This window comes from Poecilia reticulata, chromosome 14 (assembly GCF_904066995.2).
Source record: "Poecilia reticulata chromosome 14, P_reticulata-male-v2, whole genome shotgun sequence".
NCBI classification, from domain to species: domain Eukaryota; kingdom Metazoa; phylum Chordata; class Actinopteri; order Cyprinodontiformes; family Poeciliidae; genus Poecilia; species Poecilia reticulata.
In genome coordinates, this window is record NC_088843.1 from 11747079 (window position 1) to 11767687 (window position 20609).

Sequence of the window (20609 nt, forward strand, 5' to 3'; positions counted from 1 at the left end):
TACCATGTGGTGGCGGCGCACCGTCCCAATGATGAGACGTGATCTTATGAAGCGCGGTTGTTTTTCCTCAGCAGTAACAAGACGAGTTGATCAGACTTGAAAGGACGATGATTGGTGCAAAATACAGGGAAATCCTGGCTGAAAATCAGAGTGGAGCTTCGTCTTCCAGCAGGACAATTACCCAAAGCTTTCAGCCAGTTACAATACAATGGTTTCGATCAAAGCATAGTCATGTGTTGAAACCGTCCAGGTTGGGATCGGTTTTATAAATCTACTTGGTGTGAGATTTTACGGATAATTCCACGTGCTGTCGACACAAACTGACCGAGCTTGGAGTGTTTTTACAGAATGGGCTGAAATTTTATCCTCTAGATGTCCAAAGTTGATGGAGTCACACTCCAAAAGATTATCAGCTACAACTGCCGCAAACGGTTGGTTCGGCAAAGTATTTCCTCAGGGAGGTTTGATACAAATACGCTTATCAGCTCAAAATCCTTTTAAAGAAGATTATCTGAACATTCCCATCTCAGTTTTCCGACCAGGAAACTGTTGAGTGCACATCACAGAAACCTATGAAAGCACAGTTATTGTCACAGTACACATGATAAATGTCTTTAATAAGCACAAGCAAGCTTTGAAGCACATGTAGGCAGAGCGAACTCACCTCCACAAACTTTTATTAGCACTGATTGGACAATGAATGTAGACAATACTCCTCCTAATGAGCAGTTTACAGTATATAACCTCATTTAGCAACTTAATGTTACGGACAGGCTTCAGAGTTGCGTTAAGATTTATGGACGTAACAGGAGATTCTTTGATTCGCCACATTTCCTCGGGGGTCTATTTTTACTGTCTTTGTTCCCATTTATCATGTGCAAATAAAACAAAGCTAATGTCTCTTAAGGCAATCAGTATCTGATATTTTTATGGCTGAAATTTGCTTCCAGAGACCCGCAGATGGCCACAGATAGGCCCTGTTATAAATCTTTTATAGCACAGAGAGGCTCAGCGCTGGAACATTTGCATGCTCATGTTTCAGGGAATTTGTCCATTAAGAGATGTGACCAGAGCACTGACTTCTCTATTATTTCTAGCTGATTACCCAAGCATTTGCAGGAAGGAGAAGTGAAGGGCAGTGGGCAGCAGAGCATGGCCACAGGGAGCAGACATCCCACATGGCAAACATTTATTCAGATACTCGCTACTTTATCCACATGATTAACACTCATCACGACCTCACGTTAAACATTTCCCACGCAAACTACTGCAACTTTTACATGAAAACTTTCACTTAAAGGCCTGCATTCTTCCTCTGTGACCTGAATATGCCCTTGTTTTTTTTAATTTATTTTTTTCTTTGTCTCTGTGTCACCAGTCTGCTCCCAGTTCTCCCGGGGAGTCTACGCCATCTTCGGCTTCTACGACCGCAAGTCCATGAACACACTGACCTCCTTCTGCGGCGCCCTGCACACTTCCTTCATCACGCCCAGCTTCCCCATCGACGCCGACGTACAGTTTGTCATCCAGATGAGGCCCAGTTTGAGGGGAGCCATTCTCAGCCTGCTGGACCATTACAAGTGGGAGAGGTTCGTCTATCTTTACGACACCGACAGAGGTGAGCGGGCCCCTCCTGGGGAAACAACAAAAACCGTTGGAACGCTGCTCCGCAACGCGAGCGAGCTAAAGATCAGGAGCACAGATGTGACGCGGCAGAGAAACATCCGGACAGCGGGGGGTGGGGAGGGAGAAAGGAGAAAAATCTGTTTCAGACCAAAAGCCAGCTCAAGCAGATGTTTTATTACACACTGTATATGATTGGGTTTTAATATGTAAATCCCTCATTTCAGTCCTCATTCGAAGCAGTCAGATGCATTTTATTCTCTGACAGTAATGATCCTAAATTGCGTCTGTATGTGGGTGAATCCGGCTCAGAGAGGCACTCAATACTTCCTTGCTTCTGGTAAATGAGTCATTCACAGGTGCTGCTGTAGTTTGACTACAGCCGTCTGAGTCTATAATTCCACCCCCCCACCCCACCCAAAAAAAAAAAAAAAACCTGGCAGATTATAACTTCGCTCTAATTGAATTAGGTAAAGGGAGTGTGCAAAAACCTCCAACTTTTCTACGTGGTTTAGGGCCTCGGACTTTCTTCGTGTGGGCCCCATCTATGCAGCGGCGAGGGCCATAAGGGTCGCCATTTGTAGGCGTTAAGAAACAGCAGAGCAGTTTGTTAGAAAATAAACTGCAGGCAAGTTACATACCAGCTGTAGATGAACACAAGCAGCTCTGATCTGCCCCAGGATATCGGTATCAGTAGCTTTTTCATTATTAATTTACTTGGATTTATTTAGATAGCAGATATAGAGCATAAAATGATGCACCAATAAACCAAGCAGCATTTTCTCCTTAATTTGCTCAGATTAGTAATCAATAGTTCAAATTACTTAAAAAAATAATGCTGGTATGACATCTTTCGTACAACTAAAGTTTGATGTTCTGGGATAACATTCCCTGATACAGTTTTAACAACAATGCCTTAATATTTTGCTGAGTTTTTTTGTGAAATAATATCAGTATTCGCTCCACGCAATTAAATAAATAAGTTGGAAACCCCTATTTTTTTTTATGGAGAAATGCAACAAGTAACAGTTTGCTCTCTCATAAACCTAAACTCAGATTAACATTTGGATCACATGGTTTGATGCTTTGTACCCTCAAGGCAAAGACGTGTTCTCTCTTCCAGTGTTGCTGGAAAAAAAAATGGCGTCATTGTGTTTTGCAGTTTTCATTTGGTAGCTCTTGCAGTAGGTGTTGTTCAAACACCTGTGCAGAGAAGCAGAAATGGTCGCCGATGTTGGAGAAAGAGATTTGTTCCAGCTTGAGCAAAATTCTTTCTTTTAGTGGAATTTGCCTTAAGTTTTGGTTTAAAACAAAGTTTATACAAATAATTTTGCATTAGCACATCAAAGATAACACAGCAACTGTAAAAGAGTGACTGAATGCAGTGTTTAGTTTGCTGAAAAGGTTTAGGTGCCCTGCATTCAAACTCTGCTTGCCAAAAATACGTTTAGCCAGTTGGACGGAGTTTCATTTCCCTTTATGCCCTCATCCAGTATAGATCTTAGTGATCAAGATGCTCTGCAAGAGAGCAAATAATGGGGAAATTGGAAAATTCAATCAATAACAGCAATACAATATTCAATAATTACATTTTCACATTACGTATTCATCTCATACAGCTCTAGTTTTATTGCAAGAATGCAAAGAATGCGAACCTCATAAAAAATAACATTTGGTTTTGGCTAACAAAAACCTGACTGCTGCGTCTCTAATTTAATACATGTTTTTTTTACAACAAGTCGTCTAATATCATCACAGGGCCAATCACAACTTAAAGGTACAGCTACCAACCTTTTTATTATACTTTGAATGGCAATCAGAAAACTTCAGGAATTGGTTCTATGTTTCACATCTCTCTTTTTTTGGCTATATCCACTGACTTTGATTAACTTTTTTGATTCTGTTGCAGCTTTAAGAACTTTTGAACAATGTCCATGTGTTTTGTAAAGAAATTAGGACAGAACTTATTGAAAAGTAAAAACATTCTCAGATTTATTATTTTTTTCTTAAACATTCCATTTTTTTTGTCTTATAAGCGGAAAATGACTTTCCAACAGAAAAATCTTTCTTTATGCCTGGGCTCAGCTGCAAACCTTAAGGTTAAATTTATTGACTGACTCCAGTCTTCCCTCTGCGTCCCGTTCAGAAAGAGCTCAGTAGCAGTTTTGGTTGTGCTCCAAACTTTGCAAAGTGGCTCTGAACAGATTTAAAAGAGGGAGATTCTGGGCTGTTTGGTCTTTACCTGTGTAGGTGTGTGTTGATCAGTTCAGCGAGAGCCTTTTTGATAATGACAGCCAAACACATGCTGATCTAGAGAGCTTAAGATAAGTAAAACTCCTGCAAGCTTTTGACAGTTCAAACACGTTCCTGAAATCCTCAATGACATTCACACCTGCTACAGGTGGAGGTTAGTGAAACTGTACAGCGTGTGATGTTATGCGCAACATATTTTAATGTCACCGCTTTCAGAGGAATAAAGATTTGCTGGCTTCAGCCCGACTTTGAAATCTGACAAACTTTTCACAACTGTGGATTCCAGCTATTTTTAAACCTTCGTCGAGCATTTCTAGGACAACTAAGGTCCTTTATGACTTCCTCTGCTTTCTTTCATGCATCTTCAGCACAGATGTCTCATCTACTGCAGCAAGGAATCAGATCGTCCCACTTGAAAATGAATTTTCAAATATGTATTAATAAAAAAAAATCCCATCAACATGAGAGGTTTTTACAGCCATATGCTATCTATTTTGCTACATCTGGTAAAGATTAATGATGCACTTTTTTTCACTTCCGACAAGGACATCTGAGGTTTAGAATCGTCCTATTCAGATCTTTAAATGGTGCTGAATTGACTTAAAATGTGTCTCTTTTTTTTTTTTAAATCTACTGAATTACAAAATCATTTAATAACTTTTCACAAGAGCATCACACTTAAGTACACCAATAGCTTCACAAGCTCGGTGAAACAAGAAAAAACAACTTTAATTTGTTCATCCAGTGCAGCAGAAAATGTAAATAAATAAATGATAAAGAAAATGAAACTAATGAAAACAATAGGTTGATTACCTTGGTTAAAATTGCAGAAATAAACTGCACCAAACCTTCTTCCAAATGCTTCAGAAGGTGCAATTTGGAATGTGAAATATAATGTAAAATAAATAGTAAAGCACGATGTCACACAGAGCACAGAAATGTTCAATTTCTCACTTTAACACCAGCTTATGTGTTTAGCAGGGTTGGAAATGGTTGGAAATGGAAACCGTGACAAGAGCACCGCCATAAACCTGAAATATGTAGAGCTTGCAGAAAAGCACAGAGTTAATGGTATCATTAACTCTCTGAAGTACTAGAACATTTCTTTTAAATCCAGCAGACTCGAATAGTAAACTAAAATAGGTTGTCATGAGATCTTTCAACAAAGTAACCATTCTAAGTGTAAGGCTAGATCAACACGGTTCACCAGACAACCTGCTCATTTGTCCATCTCAGTCCATATATATATATATATATATATATATATATATATATATATATATATATATATATATATATATATATATATATATATATATATATATATATATATATATACATATATATATATATATATATATATATATATATATATATATATATATATATATATATATATATATATATATATATATATATGGACTATATACACTTCACATCAAAACAGAAAATACTGTAAGGCAGCATTGTGATTACGCAAACAAACACACATGTATTTGGTACTTATACCAAATACATATATATATATATATATATATATATATATATATATATATATATATATATATATATATATATATATATATATATATATATATATATATGCGCAAAATGGGAAAGGTCAAAGACTCCTCTCGCCACTGAATATATTCCAACTTTTATCTTTCAATGCCGATTTGAAATTATATTTGTGCAATACAAGATGGTGTTACTTTAAGTCTTTTCTACCAGGGGTTGCCAATAAGTGTGGCTGGTACTGTACGCTCAGCTACGTTTGGCCTCATTAAGAAGCTTGTTATCGCTCCCACATGAGCGGGAACCTCGGTCTTATTGATCTGGCCGACGTGTCTGTGGCAGATTGCGGGCGTCTGATAATTAGTTTGTGTGGCGTGGTGAGACAAAAATATTTACCCAGTTTATTGCCTCTCATTGGTATTATCAGCCTCATCTGAAGTGCCTCCCTGATGCGGCCATTGGATGCTTGTCCTGTTTCACTTTGCTGGCCTGTTTCACCTGCCGCTGCGTGGCGGCTGACAGGCCACCATCTGTAACACTTTAGCCACTTTCGCAGAGGAAGCCCAAGCTGAGGATGTATTTCTTTGTGCTGCACAGCTTGTGTTTGTTGAGAGATGGCTTAGTCGTCCCGTGTTGGCTCGTCTCGCTCATTGCCATCCGAGCTCCGGAGTCGGCGCAGCAGCCATTCCTCATTCAAAAGTCACTTTAATCTTCATTATAGGAGCTTATTTATGGAGCAAGTGAGGAGTCTCTGAGAGATGCTGATGTGAGTGCTGATGGTTGGCTTGGGACAATGACCGAGTAATGGCGCAGCAGAAGGATTTAAAATTGGTATGTAGAAGGTGCTTTACCTTTAAAATATGCAGAACAAAGCATGGGCATCGAAAAGTCGCCCTGGAGTCAGAAAAGGCATGAAAATGCATTTCTCTCTATCCCTTTTTAGATCTTATAAAATACACTTTCCATGAAACATTTTTCTTTTATTTACCAAACCTCTATCCATATTAATGGATTTGTATGATAACAGAGGACTTTATTACTATTTATTTTTGTTTTTTCAAAACGTGGCCCAGCATTGGGGTTTCACATCAGATTTTAAATTCCAAATGGTGTTGACATCAAATAGGTTCAGCCTGGCTTTGATGCTGGAGATTGGCCTGCTCCGACAGGCTGAAACACTTTCCACTGACATCTTTGCATTAATTATCAAACCGCAAGAAGAGTTCTTTCTTCGGGCCGATCTTCACAGGGCTTCCTCCTCCGATTCATGCAGCTCGTTTTCAAGGAACCGATTGGCAGATTAACAGAAGTTAAGCAGAAGGAAAAGCTAAAGAGGCAAAAAAAAAAAAAAAAGAGGTTGTGGTCATTAAACATATAGGCTCTTGTGCTGCACTGCAACACTACCTATTTATCCTGATGTGCTGGCTTTGAAATGGCCTCATTAAATAGAATAATGGCTGCAGGCAGAAAAGACCTCTTGAACCGAAGAACATCTGGTCAGCACCAGCTGGCCGCTCATAGAAGGATCCTGCCAACTCTTTTCATTTTTTTGTATTTTTTTTTGTTGCAAATTTACTGCAAATTGCTCCCATGCAGCATTTGATATTGTCATAAATAATCATTTATATTTCTTAAAAAGGATTTAAAGTATTTTCTTTTTCTATAACAAGGCTTCCACAATTCCCACTGACAGTTGTTTGGCTCCAAATGACTTCTGTCTCCTTCGGCTCCAATAGTTTTTCCTTTTCAAACGTGCATCGTTATCGTTGGGTATGTTCTGCTCGCCAGCATCTCCCTAACTGTTAACAGGAGCCATTTTGCAGTCATTCCCCAATACAGTTTTATACTGTTTTGACCTCCCCGATGTGTGGTTGTGCCTTCCAAAAGTATTCACAGCTCAAACGTTTTTGCACTTCGAAATAATTTGTGGTTTTAACTTTGTCCGTATTTGCAAAAGAAAGAAAACGATTTAAGAGTTTTCAAGAGCGCGGCGTTCGTTTGTTGAGTACAAATGAGTCGATGCGAACCAGAACCAGCTTCTTGCATCTAGATATTGACATTGTTGTCTGTTCTGATTGCAAAGCAGTTTGAATTTATAGAGATTAGATGGAGAGCATCTGTGAACTTTGAGTTTTTTTTAATTTTGTCAGATTCATCTCAGCATTTTTTTTGGCCCATTTTAATGCATGGTTATGTTTTGATCTGCCTGGCTCATCTTGGCTCTACCTGTACTTTTAGGATCATTTTTATGATGAAAAGTGAATGAATACACATTTCTTTTGTAGATTTACCAGGATTACTCTGTAATTACCTCTATTCATCTTCCCCTCCCCTCTGACCAGCTTCCCGGTCCCTGCTGAAGAATAACTCCCTCACATACGACGCTGTCAGTGCCATGTTAGGCTGTAGATAAGGATGTGTGTGTTGCTGTCATTTCCTTCACACATACTGTTTTTGCTTGCGGGCCAAAACGATCCATTTTGCTCTCGTTTGAGAATATCAGAATCAGAATGAGAGAGTCGTTGTTCTTGGCCATGTCTGCAGACACAAACAGGGACTTTGACTTTGGTTCAACCTTGCTCTCTCATTTATGATAGATAAAAATGATGTCCTCTTTTCCTTCCATTTCAGAATTATGCAATACAAGGTGCTGTTATTTTAAAGCTTGTCACAAATCTTTACCAGGGATGCCAATAAATGTGGTTGGTTCTCTATGCTCGGCTATGTTTGAGCATATTTCATGTGATTTACACATGAAATCCCAATTAAATATGATAAAATTCATGGGTGTAGCTTCATAAAAACAGTACCTGGTTAAGCAGAAGACATCTGAACACTAGTGTAGATCAAATCTAATGACCACAGAGCCCATTGGGGTTGATAGAGATCCATCACACTTTTACATAAAGTTATATGTGTAATGATCTAGTTTTTAATGAGTGATGTTTATTTATTAGCTTTGCAGCCGTTGGGAGTGCGTAAAATAAATGCAACTGCTTAAATAAATGCAGCCTATAAGTAATAAATATTTCTGTTTAGTCAAAAAGAGCAACTTGGCGTACCTCGTCAGAGCACATGCTCATCTAAACCGAATTAAAGCACAGTGCATTAGCAAATGCGCTTGTTAAAGATCCCGTTGTAATGCTCTCCGTCTCCCTCTCTGTTCCTGCTGCTTAATGAACTCTGCATAATGAAAAATAGATCTTTGGCTGCCATCAAAATGAAGCAGCGCCATTTAGCAGCATTAATGGCAGCGCTCCCTGCTATCTCCTGCAGACAAATGGGGACGGTGGGATTGGTGGAGGGCCTGCATTTGATGTGTAATCACACTGCCCTGCTGCTGAATGTCTCTTTGGTTTCGTCTCCGCGAGGAAACATCTGATTAATTGCATATGGCTAAAGCGCTGCACTCAGCAGTTAAGCATACGGGCTGATTAACAAAGAAAAAAGGGAGGAAGAGAGATAGCAGATTGTGCCTCCCCGAGAACGCTGCGCCGTCACCTCACTCCCAGACAGAGCGCTGGGTCTTGACTTCCTGCTCTCCCCCTTTTATGAAGCCGCCGCCCTTCTGTTTAACCTCTTTTTTTTTTTTTTACTCTGAGACCCTTATATTGGGATTTAGACACCAATTTATCAGCCAGGCTCTGCTTGAAGAGAGAGCTGTTATCTGTTTCCGTTCAAGGACTCTTTTAGGCTTCATAGTGAACGTCCAAAGAGAAAAGAGGCGATTATAACAAAAAAAGGTCTTTTTTTCCCCCCTCTATGCTGGTTTCAAAGGATTCAAATGAATTTGATGTGAGCTTCAAGGTTAAATAGAACAATCACATTTGTTAGACCTTTACAATTGGGCAGTGTTTTTTTGAAGTCACATCTGAGAAGGTTTTTTTTTTAACTCCTGCTGAATAAATTTGAGCTTCTCTGCGGGACTAAGCTCGCCTTAAGATTTACTGCAAACAGAGTGTGCTTGGAGAAGCCGTTTGAGAGCTGCATGTTTATCTTTGAGTGTGTGTGTGTGTGTGCGTCTGCGTGCGTGCGTGTGTGTGTGTGTGTGTGTGTGTGTGTGTGTGTGTGTGTGTGTGTGTGTGTGTGGTTGACCTCATTGGTGAAAACCTCAAAGAGCTCTGTGCATCCACTGAGAAGGTACAGCTGAGGCGTTGGCCGTCTCCAAGTGTTTCTGCATGAACCGAGCCTCCTCTCTTTACGCTGCGCTTGATCCGCTCTGCCAGACACCCGAAATGGCAACGATTGATCCGCGCACATTCGAACACGGAGAGGCTGCGCGGCTATAAGATAAGCTAACAAACAACACGTAGATCTCCACTGTGCAGCACCGAGCCTATAAACCGAATTGTTAATTGAGAAGGTTTTCTGCAGATCAGGTGGTGTATTTCCACCCAATTTTCTGTCTTTTGTGTCTGTTTAGAGAAAAAAAAAATCCTCATTGTGTGTCTTTATGAACCCTTTTTTTCCTGAAATGATTGGTGGACGGCCTTGACAGAGCAGAAATCCTAAGCCGTCTTCTCAGTGTGTTTGTTTTTTTTTGTTTTTTAAAAAAAAAAAAAAAGGTGAGCTGCACCCTTTGCTCTCGGTCTCATCCAAAGATTTTCCACTTTATGCGTCACCGCGTGTTCCCAAATTTGTTTTGAGGAAAAAAGCCACGGCTTAGTCAGTCTTGCAGTCTTGAGCAAAAATGGTAAGTCACAACCCAAGCAAGACCAAAATAATCTTTAGTGGAGAGTTCGTGCAAACCTTCACTATTCATTATTCGCTGCACCCTTTAGGCATTGTCTGCATCCCGGTATCCCTCTGCTGTCTTGCGAAAGTATTCACGCCCCTTGACATCCTTGTCATGCAGAATTCTAGTTTTATTTTATGTGATCGGTAAACACCTAAGTAGCAATAATTATGAAGTGGGAGGAAAAGGATTTGTGGTTTTAGAAGTTATTTTATGAATAAAATTCTAAAAAGTGGGCCGGGCATATGTAAATATTTTAGTAATCGAGTACTCTATAGATTATTTTTACGATTAATCGAGTATTCGGATCTCTCTCTCTCTCTCTCTCTCTCTCTCTCTCTCTCTCTCTCTCTCTCTCTCTGTCTCTCTCTCTCTGTCTCTCCAGCGCTCTTCCTACCGTTCCCTCTGAAACGTAACGACTCCGTTCCGACAGCAGAAAAGCTGTCGTACTCCCAGCATCGCGCCACGGAATTTAACAAACTTTGCTTATTTGTCCCCCAACACCTGGCAAAAAGCTGGAAAATTCAACGTCATGCTGCTAGCACGTAGCAACAACTCATAGGTGGAAGTGAGAGCGCTGCCCACCACAAATAACGACCCGGCCTTTACACGGTGCGGCTAAATAATAAAACATAATTTTAACGAAGCTTCGAGGCAGATACATTTTCCTAGAGGAATTTTACTAATCGAGGTACTCGAATCAGTTGAGGAATAATTACAGCCCTGTTGAGGAGAAACAGGAATTCTGCTAAAACAAAGGAAGTTTACCAGAAATAAATAAAGGGATTAAACTTCAGTTGGTCCAGGGAGACCAAAGATGACATGTAGGGGATGTATGGGAGTGAATCTTAATGCTGCATCTTCTAACAAGAACAGAAATCCATCTTCTCCCTGTTTTGCTCAGAGTTTGAATGGGGGAGGTAGCGCAAGTTTTATTTCAGGTGAGACAAAGGCTTTTTTTATCCTCCCCTTAGCTTTGCCTCGGTGTCTCACAGACAGAAGGACCACATCTCATGGAAACATGAGACAGACGAGGAACAGAAGAGTCAGCAAATCCTTTGTGCCTCTTTTATAAAAAAATAAATGCTGAGCACCAATCAGACGTGCTGTCAGATGCATCAGATGCCATTTAACTCTTCAAATTTCAAACATCCTTTAACCTCTGAACTTTGCTTGGGTTAGCAGGAGCTCGGCTTGCCAACAGACAGGAGAGCCGCTCTAAAAGCCATCGCTCTCGTTTTTTATTGGGCTTTAAGCTTCATTTTATGCTGATCATCAGCTTCTGCTGACCCTTTTTTAATGGCATTTCTTCAAGATAATGCGAGAAAATGCTGTGCAAAGTAGTGACAGCGGGGGCACCAGCAAGTGTGGCGCTTTTGATTTGACTAAAAACAATAATTTTCTAAAAAATATATGCATTAAGCTAAAGTTTCTATTTTTCTAAAAATTTTCAGTATAAAATATTTCAGTTTTGCTGGACTCAAATAAATGTAATTCTGTCTTATAGAAATGAATTGCTGACCCAAATTTTATGAAAACAGTTCTGATTAGCTGATTGGTAAATATGCAGCATAACATAATATTTATATATGCAAAATTCAGTCACTTTATTTTTTTTAAACACCTTTTGGGTTCAGGTAATGCAGTTGAAAGATGTACACCAGTATCCACGCATGAATTTTATTGAGAAGAAAAACCAAGACGCACATCACGCCGTCCTGTAACGCCAGCAGAACTCTGACCAGAGTTCTGTTTGGATTTATCCTTTTTTATAATGTGAAAGTGATATTTTGTGTCTTGTGAATGAAACCATAAGAATGTATAAAGCGGCTTCCGCCAAATGTTTTTTTCAGGAGGTTTTCAGCTTGGGTAGAAAATAATCTATTTGATTATTTCAGATGTGAGATATAGTAGGAGTGGGTGGCGTGGAGGTGACCGAGCTCATTGCAGTTCATCTAATTGGAAGCAAGGAGCTGCTATCTACGCTGGACTTCACTTGGAGTGGGTGTTGTCAGACTAATTGTACTCAAAAGTGTCCTTTCGCTGTCATCTGCCAACTTGAATCCATTTTAATTTGTCGCCTCCGTCTGAATGGCCCACTGAAATACGCCTTCTTTTGTTGAGCCACACGATTGGGCTGAGGTTGTTTTTTCGAGATTTTTCCATAAGTAGGTTCGGTTGTTCTTATCTAAGGTCGCTTTGATGTCACGCTTGGCTCGGAGCGTCCCGCCAAGACGGTGCTGTTAGGATGCCTCCGAGAGGATCGTAAGGAGGTCACCTTCTCCGGCGCAGGGGGAGGATCGACTGAGTCACAGTTGAGGCTGCACACTACGCTCCTCCGTGACTCGTCATGTGATCCGCTGCCCAAGACTTGAAGGGAAGGAGGACACAGCCTGGTGCCAGAGCAGCTTCAGTAACACACAGAGGATGCAAATCCTGTGGTTACAATTCTGGAGGAGGGCGGAGGAAGAAAAGGGGAGTCTAGGAAAATCTGTACTTCCAGATGGAATTCCCTATCCCATTTTTTTTTTTTTTTTAGATATTACATCTATTACATATTTTGATTATTGATACAGAGAAAGGAAAAAGGTATTAGAACAGAACGGATCTGACGCAGCACAAATAAATCCCATCAGGAGGCATTTACATGAATTACATCAAAAGAGTTAGTTATTTTCTATTTGAAAAACTAACTTTCGCTTCATGTTTCTACAGAATGTTTTGTTCTCATGATTGTCCACCAGTCCATTCTGCAAACCCACACAACATGATGCTGCCATGTTGCTTTTGAAGTAGTGACCTCTTCTTAACTGAGCGAACTTTCAGCCTGTGCTCAGGACTCATTTTAATGACGCTGTTGACTGGCTGGACATTTCCACCATTTTTATATTTGCATATGATCTTTTTGAATATTGGTGTACCCAACAATGAACGCGGCTTTTGGTGGTCCACAATCATTTAAAGGCACAGTAATGTAGGTGTATGCAAACTTATGCCTCTATTAAGCGATGTGTTAATATTTTGGCATTCAACAAACTTTGGTTATGCTACGGAAATTCATGCTTTCATCTACATCCATCCATCCAGGCTGAAAATGAGCCTCCAGCCCAACAGAATGCATTTCATTTTAAATCAAAATATATATTCTTTTTTTTTTATTGCACTACTTAAAAAAATGTAAGCCTGGCATCGTAGTCTAACTCAAGCAATGTGGGAACCATTAATTAATGATGTCCAGTAATTTGCCAATAACAATAATAATAATAAAAAATCCCCGCTCCAAAGTAATATAAATGATTATGAGCCCTCTCCAATTTTATTTTGCTTACAGTTGGATCTTAAAATGTTCTGCTGTGTAAAGCCAGCAGTCCCAGCTTTAAATAGTACTATATCAGCAGAGTACATACTGATCGCCTTGGCAGAGCTGTGTGGGCTGCAAAGCTCATATATTCCAGAGATTCCCACGTAGCAGCCAACTCTGCATTGTGCTACACACCCAAGCAGTCGCTGCTGTCTTTGGGTTTTTGTGGTGAGCAAACTCCCAAAGAAAGTCAATTTTATGCATGAAATAAGTTGCAGTAATTTTCCTACAGAATCGGAACACATTTGTGAAGATTTGTGAGAAGTTTTCCAAACCGTTTGAGCAATTGATGTGACACAGCAGCCCTGCCGTTTCTTCTCCGTCTAATTGGTTCTTATGATGCTCATTTGCATGACATCTAAAATGTGAGGTTTTTTTTTTAACCAATGCAGTTGCGTCGTACGCCTGCTTCGTGTCGCCATTAATCTCTTCAAGAGAAAACTCTGTCCTTTTCAGAGTCTCTTTGAGTAGCCGTCTATAAAAACTGATTTCAGCTGATAAAAGAGCAAACTGTCGGTTCGAGGGCTGGTGCAAAATGAGCTTCAGAGGAAGCATATGTCGCGTCGCTGGAGACTTTTCCCTCCCTTTCTGTTTCCGGGAGGGCGTTTTTACAGACTCAATTATTCAACATGGAGGTTCGTCTTACATTGGGACAATGACCTTCAACGAGCAGCAATGGAATAGTGTAAAAGAACCATATTTCTCATACGCAGCGGCCTAGTCAAAGTCCACACCTAAATTTGAAAATAAAAAAAAAATACCTGACATTTTTTTCACAGATCCTTTCAGTCCTATTAGACAAAAACCTCTACACAGTTTCCCCCCAGAAAACTTGCTAATCCCGGTGGTTGGGTGCTAGGGCAGTCATTCGTCCAGCAGCCCATCATGTTTTTGAGTTAAAAATGTTTAAAGTTGATAGGAAATGTGAAAATATCACTTGATAATTATGTGTTATTGAAAGATTGGACGATTAATTCCTGAACACCAATTATAAAGTCTTAAAAAATGCAAACATTTTAAAAAGACTTAAAAAGCAATGCTTAGCCTGGTGGGGCACAAGTAAAGCCTGGTGGCCTGCCAGGCTTAGGGAAACCCTTCTCTCTGTATAAATGTGCAGAATCGCTGGGGACAAATCCCAAAAATACCTGCAGCTGGGATTCCCAAGGGAACGCCACAAACTTTTGCTTCAGATTTCACTGTATGACCCTCTCAGTGTTGGTCTATCACATGAAATTCCCATAATATGCAATAAATGTTATGGTCGTAGTGTGACCAAACCTACAAAAAAAAAAAAAAAGAAAGAAAGAAGTTGGGGACTATAAATATTTATTTGCAAGTTGCAGAACAACATCAAGCACCTCCTAGAAAACACAGAAATGAGGTGAAATGCAAACGAGCCACGTGGAGCCGCTTGTTGACTAACAAACGAGCTGAGGCAGATCTGTTCAGTCAGGCGCCGACTCAGATAAGATCAGTCAATCAAAAGCTGCACCGCATGTAAAACTAATCTATTAGTCATCCCTATAATTAAACATATCAATGCGAGGTCATCTTAGTTTCCTCAAGCGCTTCCTCACACTGCAGCATTTAATATTAACACTCTTTAAGCAAACAGTTCAGCAACCCTGCTGCCTTCGGTCTCCACCGAACAGCAAGAGGGAAGTAAGTGGATTCTTAAAATGTTTTGACCTACTTTCCGTTTTTGTTTACTGCAAACTGCTACCTACTAGGGAAGGTTGAAACGAACAGCACAAATGCAGGTTGTAAAACCTTAGTAAAAAAAAATAAAAAAATAAAAAAAGCGCTAATAACAGCTAAATGCCCTGCAGACTGGAGCACATCTTGTGGAGCTCGCTGGAATTCATTTCCATTAGCGTCCAGGTAGTTGTGTTGAGTGCTGCAGCGGGAGAGATGTGTGATGTCCTATAATTAGCATTGTTACAGTACGCTCCCAATTTTGAATGTGTATAATTGTTCGGGTCAGTGCTGAATAATTGAGTCTGTAAAAGCGCCCTTTAACGGTCGTCCTGCCTGTTGTAAAATGCACCATCTGTTTGCAAAGTCAACCACAACTGTGAGTCATTTTGGACAGCAACCAATAAGGCCGTGCAGAGTTTATACTTCTTTCCAAGAGGCTAACATATCTTTATTTGGAGGTTTTTACATACTTGTGAATTCATAGAAGGTCAGGCCGTGTGAGTTCATTTCTTACAAATAACAGCTCGACAACAGCTTGCACGCATAAACGTCTCAGTCCAAAAATCACACAGGCTCATTCTAGTGCGAGAAAAAGGACGAGAAATAACTCTCAAGGGAAACGTGCAAATCCCCCCCAAATCCTTTTTCTAAAGCAGCTGCTAATACATTTTAAAATGTCATACGTATCCCAGCTTATGATGTTCAGAGCCACACGTCGCAGAACTGGGAGGAAATCTGCCGCCCCCCCAAGTATAAACACAACCACATGTTGCTGCAAATGTAAGCTGGTACCGTCCAGACTGAGGTCAGCTTCTTATTAATCGTTAGACCTTCTCGCAGAGCTTCCTGACACCCTTGTTTGATTGCTTAACCTCTGCGCGTATCAAACATGGAAACGTGGGTCTCTTTCGCCTCCGTAGCCCCCTCACATCCCTCCCCCCCAACTCCCACCCACCTGAGGGGCTGGCGTGGCGGCACACAGCGAGAGCCACTTGTCTTTAAAGGCCAAATCTGATCTGAGCGCTGTCTGCTGAGCACTTCACTGTGAAGGTCACCGGCAGGGGGAAGGGAGGGCGGATGTGTCAGCTAAGTTTGCTGTGCTCTGAATACTTAGCAGCTCCGTGCCGAACACGTCAACTCGCAGGTCTGAAACGATTACCAGTAAGACGGCCGAGCTGGTTACGGGCAGCAGCAGGTTGTTTCTGTTCCAGGAGCGACAAAGAGAAACGGCCAAATTGTAGACAGTGCCGCATATTGATTCTGGATCCTTTGAATGCTCAGAGATATGCTTGTTTTAAATGATTTTATACCTTTTTTTAAACACGTTGTTTTTGCTGCATCTAGAAACTCCCCCTGGAAAGATGTAGCTTCAGCGGCAGCAGCTCCGGTCAGCTTTGAGGTTTTCTGTTGAGCTCTTTATCTGGTTAAAAAAATGCGATTTTTTTTTTTTTTTTAGAGGTTTTTCTGCTCTGATGTAGAGGCTGTGTTGTCTGAGTCATTTCCGTTGGTACTTCTGCCACTTTTTTTTACAAATCTTTTATGATGAGTAACCATGGTAGCAGCAGGGTTGTTAGACTGGGGAGCAGGTGATTGAGCTTTCTAACTAATGCCCAGATCAAGAAGTTACATGATCAAAAAGTAGCTGAAAAAGATGCGTTTCAAACACAAGAAGCAAATGAAAGGTAAGGAAAGGCACAGTGGACGGCTAAAGTATTCATACCCCTGGATGTTTTCCACATATTGTCATGTTAAAACTACAAACTCCCATGTATTTTAAGTGGAACCTTTGATATAAAACAACAGTGTAGAAAGTCAAACTTAGCTTTTTGTTTCAGTACCTGGTCAGCTTGCTGCAAATAATGGGACCATGGATTCAGAAAACGCTGCAAAACAATTATTTGGTCATCAAGTTGTGCCTTTAGGCAGCAGCACCACACTCACAACTCTGCCTCGGAATGTCTTGAAATATAAAATAAATGTCTTCAAGTTCCCTAGGACGTAAATTTGATTGTGGCATAATCTTAAATGGTTTATTTGAGTTTAAAAAGGAGGGTGAATGGAAACAGTTCTTCAAAAAAGAGTGGGTGCAACAATTCCTCCACAGTAACGTCAAAGACCATTTTCCAGTCAGTTTAGTTTTGCATTTTTTTTATGAAGCTCTGCTTTATGTGTTTAATGATAAGCAGTTAGCATTGACCTACCGTAAAATTCCTTTTCTTGCAGCGATAACCTGTGAACATTGATTTACTAATATTTTCATTAATTGCCTTATTCAGCAACTAAAATGTCTACAATTTCTTGCAGCTTAATTCTTCCTCTAACATACTACGATGCCTCTCATTTTGTATAACCAGTATCTATTCTGGAGCGTATTTTTTGTCTTTTAACTAGGACATATATTTAACTCAATAAGATTCTTACATTTTTCCACCGCCTGACATGTTTTCTGTATCCACATTTCTGATCTATTTCCAATGTTGTGAGTCATGCATGATACTCTTAGAGCGCTTACAATGTGAGGTATTTTAACACGGATGACACGAGCAGCTGAATGTATTTGTTCCATTTGACATCTAAATAAAGCCGTTTTTAGCTGTGCAGTTTGAGGCATACACACATTTGACAAGGGACACATAATATTAAAAAGCCTCATGCCTGTGGCTCTGTCCCATTTTTCTCTCATGCACATTTATTAGCCAAATGCAGGGTTTACAAAGATCTTACCCAGGAAGCAGAAAAGTAAATGTAATTTAAATATATGTAAATAACCTGTAGGAATTAGTTTACTTACTGTACTCAGTGTAAAAACTAATAATGTTTCTTGTTGCACAGCAGCTTATAAAATAAAAATTACGCTTTCAATATTAGAAGTGTTGTTTTATGTTCATTCATGTACAAATCTAGAAATGTTCAATTAGCACGCAGCAGCCTCCGGTGCTGTGTTGTACCTCTAGTATAGATTTATTTTTATTTTTTTGCAGAAGCCTTATTGTTTCTTTTTTTTTTTTTTTTTTTTACAAAATCGTCTGTGCCATAATTATTGTTTATAAGTCTGATGCATATGGAGACATCTTTAGCCGTTTCTCTCTCCTTTGTCTGGTTAAATCTTGTGTTCTGATCTCTAGTTGTATAAGATTAACAACTGAAATTGCAATGGAAGAATTTGCTTCATTTGGGGAACAATTGATTTTAAATTTCATATGTGTTTTCAGCCGCTGTCTTTTGGAGAGAAAAACAAAATAACCATTTTCACTGACAAGCAGGAGTGACCACATTTTATTTAAAATCTGGTATTTCAAATAGCCCATGATGTCATCACTCCAACAGAATTTCCAGGGTCCACAGCATAACGGTTCCCCCACCATGCCTAACAGAGCATGAGCTATTTTTCCCCTCCCAACATTTTCACCTTCTGCTTCATGCCAGCACCACACGCAGAGTTTGAAGTAAAGTTCCCGTTTATTTAGCAAAGTCGTATATTGCTGTTCATTTCAATAAAGGAAATGGATTGTAAATGAAAGTACCGTCAGACAGCCGTCACTCAGCATCAAAATCAGTGCAAGTTTCTGTACTTGGAAATAAGAACAAACAGGTAAAACATAGCGTATCAAAAGACTAGCTTACATATCTTAACTATCAGTTACTTCTATGGAAATGTTTATCCATGAGAGTCGATGATGATCAAGGTACATCTCCATCTGTCAAATTTTGACAAGTACACAGATGACCAAAAATGTACAGAAAAATGTTTCAGAGTATCCTTGAAGTGCCTTTTTTTAGCAGCATATGAAAGAATGAAAGAATCTACAAACAGATTTTAGTTCTTTTCCCAGCATGCCTCCTAAGTCGCTCGTTGGCAGATAGATCTTATCTGATGTTTGTTATGGACAGTTGGTGACTTGAATATGCCACTTTTTGCTACAACACACAACTTTCTGCGGGCATCCATTCTCACCATCAACTCACACAGTTCAGTGAAGCAAAACGTTGATCATTGGACTTCAGTTGGGGGTATTTTTTTTCATTCATTTTTTCTTTAGAAAAGGTGACTTCTGACTGCTGCGACAGACTGGTGACCTGTCCAGGTTGACCCCGCCTCTCGCCTGGAACGTTAGCTGGAGATAGGCAGCAGCAACCCTCCCGACCCCATAAAGGGACAAGGGTGTAAAGAAAATGGATGGATGGATGGACTTCTGACTGTAAAACGGTGCTGAAACAATTGCTGTGTGACATAATGTTAGTTTAATTTCCTTTCAAGGTTTATTGTGGAGTTTACACACATTAGTTCTACTTGGAGGTATTTGGTTCTCCTATTTGCTTTTATTATTACTGCATTTATTCCATAATACCTGAGACTTTGACCAGCCTTGTTGGTCATATTTCCACTTTTCCCAATTTGAAGAACAGCTACACACGACACACGTATATTTAAGTATATTTAAACTTCAGAAAGTACAAGCAATTTTCTGAAGTAAAGTTCCTTGTACTAATAAATACTAGACTACTAATAAAAAAGTAAATATTAGAGTGTACATTGAAAAGAAGAGAGAGCTGCAGTAAGAATAAGGATGGCAATGGTTTTTAAAACAGTAAGAATATTACTATAATTATAATTCAAGCAATTACTTCTGAACTGGGGATTTTGCTCCACTCAATAAATATCCTTGAATTGAAAGTTGGATTTTTTCAGAAATTAGCCTTCTGCACTAAAAGATGAAGTTTTTTCACATCCTTTTTTTTTTCACATTTTTTTTGTGTGGCCACAAAAAAAATTGCTTACAAATAACATATTTAACTGAAATGTTATTCAAGTGCTTCAAGCAAATTTTGAACCCTAACACTGATTTATGTAATTTAATTGAACTTAAAATATTAAGAAGTAAAAGAAAAGAATTAGTTGTGTTTTTTTTCAGCTGATTTATAGACAACCTGTCATGACTGCTGACCATAAATCCCGAAGCCTTTAATAAATCGCGACCGTTTAGACTCTCCCGTCATTGTGATGAGACGTTGTAGCATCACAGCTCAGCCCCGTTACTGTCAGCTCAGCTTCTCCCTTTCTTATACCTCACATACTTTCACCACCCTCTGCGGTGAGCTCTGCAGAGTCAACACGCCGCTAAGTTACATCAATTGTGTCGTTTGAGCTGCAGCCCGTTTTACTGCATAGGTGTCAGTTTGTTTCTCGAGTCTTATTGTTGCAGTTCAGGATGATTCTTGGCTTTGGATTTGTTAGTTTGAACTCCCTAGCATGAAACGGCTAAGTGTGAGATGAGACATCTAGTCACCAAACACCAGACCAGAGGACATGCCGTTATTGCCCAGTCAATGGTTTAATTATCCACTCTAATCCTGCTATTTAGGGTGAAGCACACACAGCTTTGACGTAATCTTTTTGTGGCACCAGTCCGTGAAACTCTTCAG

The 20609-nt window shown here is 39.8% G+C and overlaps 1 protein-coding gene across 9 annotated transcripts in view; it reads left to right on the forward strand.

The window, feature by feature from the left end:
* gria3a (glutamate receptor, ionotropic, AMPA 3a) overlaps positions 1-20609 on the forward strand; it is a 97883-nt gene that overhangs the window by 27765 nt on the left and 49509 nt on the right. For all 9 annotated transcript variants that reach the window (XR_014090819.1, XM_008427599.3, XM_008427596.3 and 6 more), the window contains one exon: positions 1379-1618. Coding sequence is in view for 8 of the 9 variants with exons in the window: in XM_008427599.3 (XP_008425821.1) it covers positions 1379-1618 (240 nt within the window). In the remaining variant the exon portion in view is untranslated. The remainder of the gene's footprint in view (positions 1-1378; positions 1619-20609) is intronic.